The sequence below is a fragment of the Diadema antillarum genome, unplaced genomic scaffold (genome assembly GCF_040938485.1).
Source record: "Diadema antillarum isolate AM-2024a unplaced genomic scaffold, OU_Dant_1.0 seq00000301_RagTag, whole genome shotgun sequence".
Classification (NCBI taxonomy): domain Eukaryota; kingdom Metazoa; phylum Echinodermata; class Echinoidea; order Diadematoida; family Diadematidae; genus Diadema; species Diadema antillarum.
In genome coordinates this window covers 1,893,511-1,906,558 of record NW_027271324.1, presented here as the reverse complement: position 1 = coordinate 1,906,558, position 13,048 = coordinate 1,893,511, and the positions used below count along the sequence as shown (strand labels likewise).

At 38.6% G+C, this 13,048-nt stretch overlaps 1 protein-coding gene across 1 annotated transcript in view; it reads left to right on the top strand.

The window, feature by feature from the left end:
• LOC139730340 (CREB-binding protein-like) overlaps window positions 1-13,048 on the top strand; it is a 143,791-nt gene that overhangs the window by 107,729 nt on the left and 23,014 nt on the right. The window contains exons 14-16 of the mRNA XM_071641208.1: window positions 1,514-1,684; window positions 3,398-3,538; window positions 7,115-7,384. Of these exons, the coding sequence (XP_071497309.1) occupies window positions 1,514-1,684; window positions 3,398-3,538; window positions 7,115-7,384 (582 nt within the window). The remainder of the gene's footprint in view (window positions 1-1,513; window positions 1,685-3,397; window positions 3,539-7,114; window positions 7,385-13,048) is intronic.

The following is a 13,048-nucleotide window of genomic DNA, read 5'->3' as shown; positions in this document are numbered from 1 at the left end:
ATTGTAACAATTATTTGGTAGGATTAATTATCTAGGATAGTGATAGATGAAGATTTGTTTTGGTTGGGATGGGAGGGTTGAATTTGCTTATAGGAATGATTTCAATCTTGATATGTATTATGCATTTTTTTGATATGTATGTTTTTATAAGTGGAATATGATTAATGTGATCCAACTTATTCAAGGGAATTATGTTTGCAAATATGTCAATATTTTCTCATGAAGAATTTACCAGTGGGATTGATTTATTACTGAGTCATTGCAGGGCTGCCAACCTTGAGTGAGAGTTTGGCGTGAGACATTGCGAGGGAGCGGAGCGCGCGACCTCCTGGCTAGCGCCTGGCAGCATATCGGCCTGCTGTGCGGCCGTACGTACGTACTACGTACTCAGTCAGTGTATGTAAAGCAATGTAAAGCACACGTCATAGCCATACATGTACTGTAATTTGCCAAAAGTACAAGCTACGCTCACGTGGTATAGGTAGAAACCAATCGTAATCCAATTGCTCATCTTTGCGCGCGAACCGAAAACGATTATTATTGGTTAAGCTTTACACCCGCGCGGGAAAATCTCGAAATTTTGGGCTTGGGCATATCGATATTTGGAATATCAGAGAATTTAGAGATGTATATTTATTTTTGAAGTCATGTACATTTCATTTGGGGGGTTTAGCGTGAGATTTCGTTTATCAGAGTGAGACAGTCAAAACTGGTTGAATTGCGTGAGTCTCACGCTCAATGCGTGAGAGTTGGCAGCCCTGGTCATTGTTGAAGAGAGAGATTAGTTGCAGTATATATTGAAAATTGCGATCTGAACAAATTTTATTTGTAGAGGGAGACAAAGTGAACTTTGTGTACATTACCTACATGTACATGTATCATTGTATACATCTTTAAATGCAATTTATTTACATGTGAATGTATGTGTGTACGTATATCCCTGCACACGTGTGTTTTATGCATTGAACAATACCAGTGTTTATGAAATTTTTGCACAGTAGCATGTGTACAGTCTTGAAGAAAGTTAAATACTAGTGCATTATGACTGAATGAGTGATGAACACAGCAGTGGCGATCTCTGAACGTTGCCCACGAATGACTGGCATGGCAGCATAGAAAAACACGCTGAATTATCGGATCGGATACAGCTCCATTGGGTCAGTGGCCGCTATAGACAGGTTAAAATCTACTGCGGGAAACAAAATTTGTGGCCGCTGGCCGCGTTAGACAGGTGGCTGCTATACACAGGGTCTTTAACAGGGCTTTTCTCTCGGGGGGGGGGGGGGGATTTTTCAGTGGTCGCTATAGACAGGTGACCGCTAAGGCAGGTTTGACTGTACTACAACAGTGAAGTGCCTCTTCATTTTACTTGCCCACTGAGAGTTGTACTGGGAACAAGGCAAGTGGCTAAGTAGGTGCACAGTGCTCTGTTTTTCCTCACTTCTCACTCGACAATTACTTTGAAATGAAATTTGAATGAGTCGTTGGTGTGGCATGCTTCACCCCACCCCAGGACATTCTGAATGCTGCTAAGGAGGACAAACTGAGGTGTGCTACAGAGCTGCCATACTTTGAGGGTGACTTCTGGCCCAATGTGTTGGAGGAGAGCATCAAGGAGTTAGACCAGGAAGAGGAGGAGCGGCTAAAGGCGGCGGAGAAGGCTGCCCAGAGTGCCAGTGAAGAGGTAATGGTTCTTGGCAAGCAACAAGTTCCCTCCCACTCTATGTTTCTTGTTATTTTTTAATTTAGTTTCATTCTCTATAAAGAGGTAACATCTTCAAGTATAGTTCTTTATAGATTGATATGTCAGATGAGTGTACAGACATGTACAGTCGAGTAATTTTTAGTTTTATTTCTTCAATTTTTGTGCAATTTTTATTCACACATCTGTGTCTTTACAAGTATATACTGCTCATGTTTTATAAGAAGGGACGGCGATAAGTAATTATCATCATAAAGACGTATCTTCCTTTTATAGAGAGTGACTAATCACGATGCAGTCACACATGAATCATGAATTGTCCTCCAATCTGTAGGGCAGCTCCAGTTTAACACATACTTCAAATATTTCCGAGTGGCAGCATTAAACATAGGATCAAAGGGAATAGGACTGTTGGTACTCTCATCTCTTAAACGTACTTGACTATACAATGTGCCATTGAGCAACTCAATATCATACAGTGAATCAGTCAATCTTATATAGCGAGTGCTATGTTCCACAATCAAATGACTATTTTTTTTTTTTTTTTTTTTGTCATCCCCTATAAATCGTTGTTGTTTCCGTGCCAATTTGGGGGAGATTAACAAGTTGCTTTGTGGAGCCATCCTGGCTACTGATTACAATAACTTGCCCTGCATGCATCATAACATCACACATATCATAATCACAGCTTGATCTCATGCAACACAATGTTCCACCAAGCATTATGATTTATCATTGGAAAATTGAGCAAAGAAAATGGCATTCCTCACTAGAATTGTGTAGCCCTCGTCTTTGACTCAGGCAATACATTTCTAATTCGGGCAAATGTCGTATGCCCCTCAAGGCCAGTCCATATCATATTATTACACCATTGTATAATTCAACAGACAATCACAAAACAGGTATACATGACAAATTTCAGGAGACACTAAGGTTTTGTAAAGTTGTCATTAAGTTCAATTGCATATCTGAATGTCTGTTAGCATAATGTGTATATGTAGCATGACATGCAATTGTAATCTCTCAGCCCACTATTTTTTTGTTTTGTTTTTGTTTTTTTGTAAAGACAAGGGACATGTTGTGATAAGTCGCAGACTATTTGTTCCCCGCACATTCATATTAAATTGTTTTACAATGTGATGTTTCCGGCATCTACACACTGGAGTTGGCAGTCAGATGAATAAAGCATAGCACTTATGCGCTCCAATGTTTTAATCCTGAAACATCATGGTACTTGTGGTTACATCCAGTGTCCGACTCTAAATAACCTACCGTCAACCACATAGTACAACAGATTTCATATGCATGTACTGTGTTAAAATGTATAGAAAAAATGCATTGTAATCAATGCAAACAAAATACTCAATGTATTGTCAAGTGTAAAAAATTCTTTGGAACTTGATCAAGCCAATAGGTGTATTGTGCATTTATAAATTTGTGCTGCCTTACTGTACGTTATCAAATCATAGAGAAGTCAGTCCTTGATAACACATATAATACAATTTGAGAATTTGTGTTACATTTTGTTTACTGTTTTAGCATTTCACACAAAAATTGAATAAAAGACAAAAATTATGTTCATGATTTTCGCCATGATTTTCCTCAAGAATTAAGGTTGTTTGTTTGTTTGTTTGTTTTTTGTTTTTGGTTTTTTTTTCATGTGCACCTGTGAAACTTTGGTCTTCCCCCTCTCAGGTAGCGGGTCCCAACAGCAGAAGGAGGTCCCAGAATAAAAGCAAAAGTAGCAGCACACGAAAGAACAAGAAGACCAACTTCCCTCAGCAGGGCAATGACCTGTCACAGAAACTCTATGCCACCATGGAAAAACACAAGAAGGTTAGTTGCAAAACAATGTATTGTATGATATGCATGAATGTCTATTAAAAATGCTATTTCAAGCTACCCCACCAATTTTGTGTAGTCCTGAAACACAAAGAATATAGACTGCAATATCCTGGGTTTTGAATGTGAATGTAGACAAACTCTTGTGAGTGCATGCTTCCATGAGTCATTTTATATGTAAATAAACATGACATTTAGAGAGTGTGTGTTAAACTGCTACATGTCACTCTACTATTCTTGGCCTTTTTTCAGTGGTGGTTTCCTTTAAAGTTGGAATTCTGACCTTTTTTCTGGAAAAAAAAACTGATGTGTAGAAATTGGGTGACTTTTAGTATGTGCTTCAGCATGACAATCTTGTTCTTTGATAATTTGAAAATATTCTGCTGTGTCCAGCAATGTACTACCCTCTTCACCATTAGTGTTAGAGAAAGAACTCTTCAAACTTCTATCCTGTCAGATGAAGCCACATATGAAGTCCTCTTTGTTTAGCATAGCCCATAAGTACTGCAGATATATCAGAAGATCAAAATTTCATTTTGCTGTGAAAGTGATGACAGTTTCATGAGCACTTACACTATATATTAAGAATAATTTCATGCTGTTCAGGGTCACAAACTGGATTCTTCCTATGTGTGTGTGTGTATGTATGTATGGGTGCATAGATGTTCTTTGATCGTCATCGAGCTGAAGTGGTCTTGCAATAAAAAGATCCATGACCGTGAGTTTGAAGGACAGACTTTTATGAATGCATGCTTCCTGGGCCCCGTTTTATCAAGATAAAGTTAGCGTTGATTGTGAAATCAACGCTAACTTTAATCAACTTAAAGTCAGCTATAACTTTCAATCAACTGTACATGTAAGTTTCCGTTTTACGAAGAGACTTCATAGGCGATTATAGGTAAAGCTGATCACCATGACTTAATTATTGATTTAGTCAAAACAAAAAACACAGGATGAGGCTGCATGGTTTCTGGTACTGTCTTCTTAAAAACTATACAATACACAAAACAAACAAACAAAAAACAAACAACAAAAACATGAATGTACATGATTGTTTGCCACAGCCACGGAAGCGTAGTCTGCTAGTGCGCCGCAGTATGATTAGCACTACAGCCGCTGAATTATACAAGTATATGTTTGCAACAGAACCGCAAAATATGCAGTTGTTTTGTGTTAATTGTATTGACGAAAGTAGGTCGATAGATGTAGCGCATCTCGAGCTCAACGAAAATCTGTGTCCGCGCATACCGTGAAGATCCTGCACACTACGTAGGATCTTTCAAGATCTAACGTTTGTATTCATTGACATGGATAATCTGACACAGAGGATTTTCTGCAGTGCCAATGGGACTGTCCAAGGTGAAGGTCGTGTTTTGTATGCATTGTTTCAAGTCTTGTATGTTATGTGTAGGATCGGCTTTGTAAAGAATAGATTGTGAGTCTACATGTCGAAATTCTAGACCTAGTAGACGCTCTAGTCTACAGTGTATTGTAAGTACAAACGACCCGCTGTAACGTCACTTAGGCCTATTGGTTAGAAAGATCTTACTGTCGTACTCGGTGCTGTAGAATTAAACTCGTTACTTTCTGTAGAGGCCCACTAAACTATTAATTAGTGTGTACTGACAAACTAGCTCTACATAACATACAGTAGTTGGGCCTACACATGTCAGAAATCACTGGTTTCCTCGCGTATTCTTTGGCAAGATATGCATTGCACACAGATGCAGTTCCAGCGCTCGGTTGCTTGCCCTTGCTGGCGATGGCTTGATGAGCAGGCGAGCGGGCCGAGGCACCAGGTGCGCAGGGTGGGATTGGGACTGCTGTCTAGGTGTTTGCATGCAGCAGTCGCGTAAGCAATGCATGCCGATCGTGAATTTCATGCAAAGAAAAGACCCTAACTAGATGAAAAGAAATGTAACCAAATGTTAGAGAAAGTGAGCAGTTAACAGACAAACATTTGTGTCAAGACCCCAGCTAGACTAGGAAAGTGTGACACTCATCTTTCTTCTGTAAATTGCCTTACATTTGAGTCTACCTTGACTGTCTCTACTTATAGTTGATTTTTTATCAACTATAAAGTTGTCGTGGATTTGGAGCGGTTGTGAAAACTTAAAGTTGATTTGGGAGGAAGTTAAAGTTGATTTCAACTTTGGGTTTCTTGATAAAATGGACTTGAAGTTGATTTGGAAGTTAATCATTGTATGGACTTAGAATTGATTTGGGAGGTTAATCACAGATCTTGACTTAAAGTTAATTGTATCTTTTGATAAAATGGGGCCCAGGAGTCACTTTGTATATAAATAGACATAACATTATCAGAAAGTGTGACTGTGTTAAACTGTACACTCTACTGTATATTTTTGCCTTTTTCAGTGGTGGTTTCCTTTAAAGTTTGTGTCCTGGGCCCTGTTTTATCAAAAGACAAAATTAATTTTAACTCCAGAAAATCAATGATTATTCTCCCAAATCAACTCTAAGTCCATTGATCAACGATTAACTTCCAAATCAACTATAAGTCCGTTTTATCAACAGACCCAAAGTTGAAAAAAAAAGAAAAAAAAAAGCTAGTCGCCACACTCTCACAAGTTTCCATAATCCTAACACACAAGACTTGAAACAATGCATACATGACCTTCACCTTGGACAGTCCCACAGAAATCCTCTGTGTCAGATTATCTATGTCAATGAATACTATGTAGTATTATCAAAGATCCTATCATGTAGTGTGCAGGATCTTCACGGTATGTGCGTACACAGATTTTTGTTGAGCTCGAGGTGGGCTAGATCTATCGACCTATACAGTAATACTTTTGTCAATACAAATCAAAATGGCATATTTTGCAGTTCTGTTTCAAACATACTTCTAATTCAGTGGCTGTAGAGCTGCTGCGGCCCACTAGCAGACCACGCTTCGGTGGCCATGGCAAACAATCATGTACATTCGTGTGTTTTTTTTTTATGTATTGTATTGTTTTTTAATCAGGCAGTACCGGAAACCAGCCTCGTCCTGTGTTTTTTTATTTTGACTAAATCAGTAATAAGTCATGGTGATCAGTTATAACTATAATCGACTATAAAGTCTCTTCGTAAAACGGAAACTTATAGTGGATTGAAAATTATAGCGGATTTTAAGTCAATCAAAGTTATCATTGATTTCACAATCGACGCTAACTTTATCATGATAAAACAGGGCCCTGACCTTTTTTCTGGAACAATCTGATGTGTAGGACTTGGGTGACTTTTAGTATGTGCTTCAGTGTGACAATCTTGTTCTTTGCTCATGTGAAAACGTCCTGCTGTGTTCAGCAATGTACCCCCCTCCTCACCATTAGTGATAAAGAACTCTTCAAACTTTAATCTTGTCAGACGAAGCCATGTATGGGGTTAAGTCCTCTTTGGTTACTATAGCCCATAAGTACTGCAGATGTCAGAAGATCAAAATTTCCTTTTGCTGTGAAAGTGATGACAGTTTCATGAGCACTTATATTAAGAATAATTTCATGCTGTTCAGGGTCACGAACTGGATTCCACCTTTGTGTTTGTGTATGTGTGTGTGCATACATGTAGGTGTTCTTTGTCATCAAGCTGAAACGGTCACACACTGAGAAGATCCATGACCCTGACCCCATCGTGACCTGTGACCTGATGGATGGGCGGGATGCCTTCTTGACGCTGGCCCAAGAGAAGCACTACGAGTTCTCGTCCTTGCGGCGGGCCAAGTACTCCTCCCTGTGCATGCTGAGTGAACTCCACAACCAGGGCCAGGATCGCTTCGTCTATACTTGCAATGAGTGCAAGCATCATGTGGAGACAAGATACCACTGTTCTGTCTGTGAAGTAAGTCATTTTTCTTTCACTTCATTTTACTCTCATACCTCTCCTCCCATTTTTTTATACCCCCGCCACACATAGTGTGAAGGGGGTATATAGGAATCTCCGCGATGTTGGTCGGGCGGGCGGTTGGGCGGGCGGGCGGTCGGTCGGTCGGTCGGTCGGTCGGTCGGTCGGTCTGTTGCAAAATCTTGCGTCGCGAACTCCTCCTACAGTTTTGAAGCAATTTAAATGAAACTCAGGGTAAATGATGATATTGAGGTATACAATAGTAGATGTGCAAGACATGTTTTTTGTGTTTGTCGGACAATGCATCGCCATGGTAACCATAATTTTACTTAAATCTTGTGGATTGAATAACTTCCATAGTATTTAAGCAATCAATTTCAAAATTGGTATCTATGATGATCTATAGGTGTAGTTATGCAAGACACTCTGTGTTTGTACTTGACAAACCGTTGCCATGGTAACCGCATGTTTTCTTTGAAATCTTGTGGAGTGAACAACTTCCACAGTTTTGAAGCAATTGAAATCAAATTTGGTAGGCATGATGATATTGAGGTATAGATGTGATAGACATGTTTTTTGTGTTTGTTGGACAATGCGTTGCCGTGGTAACCATGATTTTACCCAAACATTGTGCATTGAATAACTTCCATAGTATTTAGGCAATCAATTTCAAAATTGGTATCTATGATGATCTATAGGTGTAGTTATGCAAGACACCAATGTGTTAATATAAGAAAAACATGTTGCCAAGGTAACCACTCATTTTTGTTTCAAATTGAACCATTTAATCTATGAAGGTGAAATTTGGTGTGTATGATGCTCTTGTTAGTGTAGTTTTGCAAAATGTCCTTTGTATTTGTATCGGACAATGCGTTGCCATGGTAACCGCATGTTTTTTTTTTAAATCCTGTGGAGTGAACTTCTTCCACAGTTTTCAAGCAATTGAAACCAAATTTGGTAGGCATTATGGCCCTGAGGTATAGATGTGGAACAAATAATTTTTGTGTTTGTCACACAAACCGTTGCCATGGTAACCACAATTTTACCAAAACCTTGCAGATCGAATAACTCTTCCGTCATTCAAGCAGTTAAAGTCAAAATTAGTATGTATCATGATCTAGAAGTGTAGTTTTGCAAGACACCAATGTGTTAGTTAAAGAAAATGTGTTGCCATGGTAACCACTCATTTTTTGTATCAAAATAAACCATTCAAGCTATGAAGGTCAAATTTGGTGTCTACTGCATGTTTTTTTTAAAAATCCTGTGGAGTGAACTTCTTCCACAGTTTTCAAGCAATTGAAACCAAATTTGGTAGGCATTATGGCCCTGAGGTATAGATGTGGAACAAATAATTTTTGTGTTTGTCACACAAACCGTTGCCATGGTAACCACAATTTTACCAAAACCTTGCAGATCGAATAACTCTTCCATCATTCAAGCAGTTAAAGTCAAAATTAGTATGTATCATGATCTAGAAGTGTAGTTTTGCAAGACACCAATGTGTTAGTTAAAGAAAATGTGTTGCCATGGTAGCCACTCATTTTTTGTATCAAAATAAACCATTCAAGCTATGGAGGTCAAATTTGGTGTGTATGATGGTCTTTAAGTGTAGTTATGCAAAATGTCCCTTGTGTTTGTATCAGACAATGCATTGCCATGGTAACCACACTTTTTACCCAAACCTTGTGGAACTCGGTGTCAACTCTGTAATTGTACAGTAAACTAAAATTATTCTGTTTCCAATTCGACAAGTGCACAAACTTAGTATCAACGTCATTGCCCTCATGACATCACATACTATAAAGCGACACTAGGGGCGGGGGTATTAATCACCTTCAGTGATAATTCTAGTTTTTTCTGTTGCTCACTACATTCATTGTTCTCTTCCTCCTCTCCAATATTTCATTTGATTCACATAAGTCTGTACAGGGTTTGACACTGACTTTTTCTCTGGTGGCTTATTCAGGTCACTTAAATCTTAAATTTTTGTGGCCCGAAATAAAAGGAAACATAGCAGTCCATTTTGTATCTTGGGCCACCGAAAGATAACCTTTCTGGAAATGTGATAGCCCAGCATCAATTGTTTAGTGGCCCCAGGCTACCACTTCTGCTGAGCCCTGCTGTAAGTTCTTTTATTTACCTATTTATTTCATTTATTCCATTTTATTTTCAAAGGGTAGCCCTTTCAGTTAATAAACTTATTTACAAAGGGGCCCTGCATAAAAAAACACAAAATACATACAAAGTAACATACAAAAATACAGTGAACATGCCGTCAATCCTTCGTTTGAGGCGAGACCCCACTTTAACGAAGCTGATGGGGTGCTATACCCCCCTAACGATTCTTCGTTTGAGAGTTAGGAGTCAAAGTATTTGTCCATTGCAAATTAACTTTCTGCTCAGGCGTGACAAACCTGGAGGCCAAGCCAGGGTTTAATGACTACAGCAGCTGTCGTATTACGTAAGAGCATGATAAGGATATCTGCCTGTGGCAGACCATTCAAAGTGAACTCAATTTTCTTTATCCTTTCTAAAGTTTTCAATTTTATATTCTATTGAGAAATTCTATGGTCATCCATTTTACATTTCGAACGAAAAAAATTGACCCGTAAATAACGAAAATACAGGAATAAGAAGGAGAGCATTGCCAGTTTGCCGGTGCTGACAATGTGTAAGGCACATGTACACACACGTACACACACACGCACCATGGAGCTACATAGCCCATGCCAAAACCAAAACAATCTCCTCCTCTTGCGTTGCCCCCCCCCCCCCCCCCCCCCCCCCGTGGCGCTGTGGTGATGACTGATGCTTAGATTAGGCCAGGGTCAAGAAACAGGTGTTTTATATCTTTGGTTTTTAAGTCATTGATTGCCAAGATATACACTGGCATTATTTACAGGGGTGTAGCCTCTTCAAACGAGAGATTTGCGTCATGACTAGACTTGGAATTTGTCAACACTGACAAATTAGGTGATCCGATCTATTTGGAAATCAATGATTTCAAGAGTCCTGATCCCAATAGACATGACCATAAATGTTTCATCTGCGTTTAGGGGACATTGGCCGTGTGATGTTTGGATTCTCATGTAGAAAAGGGAGTCAGACCTGCCATCTTTAGTACCGAATTCCGTATACACTAACGAAGATACAGAATGAAGTATATTTGACCTTTGACCCCACTTTGCACACCCAAGATGGCATCTGAGCAAAAATTGGTTATTTTGTGAAATGATCCTTGTAACATGGTCTTTGCGTGTGCAAAATATGGGAAAGATATGACATGTGTTCACCAAGATACAGGATGAAACATTTATGACCTTTGACCCTACTTTACATACCCAAGATGGTGTCCGATCAAGTAGTTGTTATTTTATGAAATAATGTACGTGACACGAACTAAACATGTGAAAAATATGGGGGTGATAGGGGCTGTTTTTCTTGAGTTATTGCAAAGAAAGTTGAAGAAAGAAAGAAATATCTCAATACATTGAAGATAAGTTTTAATTTCAACCCCGTTTTTTGACGTGATCCCGACACCATATGAAAATCAAAAGGTATACATATGATAGCGCAAAGTCTCAGCTACAACATATTAAAATCTGGGAGAAATTCACCGAAGGGCAAGTGAGGTAGTGCTCGATAAAGACAATCATGTCAATTTTCACATCTAGAAAAATTCCCTCCCATAGAGATAACACGTCATAACGAAGATAAAGAAAGAAGTACATTTGACCTTTGACCCCACTTTGCACAGACAAGATGACATCTGAGCAAAAAGTAGTTATTTTGTGAAATGATCCTTGTAACATGGTCTTTACGTGTACAAAATTTGGGAAAGATACGACATGTATTAAGCAAGATACAGGATGAAACATTTATGACCTTTGACCCTAATTTACATACCCAAGGAGGCGTTTGTTCAAGTAGTTGTTATTTTAAAAAATGATGCTCGTAACATGAACTAAACATGTGCAAAATATGGTTGTGATAGGGTATGTTTTTCTTGAGTTATTGCAAAGAAAGTTGCAGAAAGAAAGAAATATCTCAATACATCGGAGATAAGCTTTAATTTCAACCTAGTTTTTAGACGTGATGCCAACGTCGCATGAAAAAACGGAGGGCAAAGTTACGATAGCCCAAAGTCTCAGCTACAACATATTGAAATCTGGGAGAAATTCACCAAAGGGTAAGTGAGCTAGTGCTCGAAAAAGACAGTCATGTCAATTTTCATTTCCAGAAAAACTGCACTCCCATAGAGATAACACGTAAACTGGTCAAATTTGACAAGATTACTTTCAATCCATTTTTATGAGGTAATGCTGTCATCCCATCAAAATGTTGTTATTACATTAATGAAAGAGCATTTAATAAGCTACAACATACTGAAATCTGGGTAAAAATTGGCAAAGGATAAGTGAGATACGCTCGAGTGAACTTGAAATTTGATGATGTCATTTTGGAAATTTACTTTCTTTATTTTATTAAGAAATTTGATATCTTTTAATCATTTTTCCAGCATCGTCAACCCATGAAATGACATGTACAACTCATCAGCTTTCGGAATATGTAAAAAAAAGACTGACGAGTAAAATCGGATTTAAAATTGGCGGTTTTTGGCATTGTTGCACTGTATATCGCCATTGACGCGCGCGCGGAATTTCAACTTTGACGGGCCCGTATGACGTCATATTGAGTCATATTGACTTGAAACTTGGTAGAAATATTTCTTGACATTTCAGGCATCCGATAAGTGTAAAAAAACGGGAAATTTCTATTGGATACGAGCTGTGCGTGCGTATATGTGCGCGCGCGTACGCGTCCGTCCAATTTTTTCAATTTTTCAAAAAATGCTCCAAATGGTCTGAAACGTGTGCAAAAAAAATTGAGCTCGATTTGAGCATACAAATATTTCAACGCGCGCGTTTTAAGAGAAAATATGAATTTTGATAATATGAGTAGAATGGGCATAACTTGAAATATATGTGACGTAAATTTCATTGAAAAATTCCATTTCATTAATGAGATATGAATGAAGATGTGTTTTCATATAATGACGTCATAGTGACGTCACGATTGACCAATCACAATGATACATTAAATTTGTCGTCTTTGGGACATGATACATATATGGTATGAGTTTGAAATTGATACTCTGAGAACTTTCTGAGTAAGTAGATACACAACTTTTGTCCAGAAATAAAGAAAGAAGAAGAAGAAGAAGAACAAAGAATCCGTACAGATACAGAAGGTGATCCGAGAGGATACTCGGATCACCTAATAAAAATAAAAAAGATTACTTACGAACTGAATACAAATTTTAAGATTATTACAACAACAACAAAAAAAGAAAAGGATAAATTACAGGCAAAACTGAAGTCACAGAATGCTCAGGAAAAATCTTACATCTGTTGGAAACTGTTTGTAATACATCGAAAGGGCCTATCAAGAAACCTGTTGGTCTGATGCATAAACTTCCAAAACGATGAGTTGCCTGTGCCAGCATCCCGAGATCTAATGTATAAAAAGTCAGTGCACCAGACCTTCATTATACCCCGACCCACACATAGTGTGTATGGAGGTATAAATAGGAATCACTCTGAGGTTGGGTGGCCAGTCAGTCGATCGGGCGGGCGGGCAGTCGGGCGGTCGGGCGGTCGG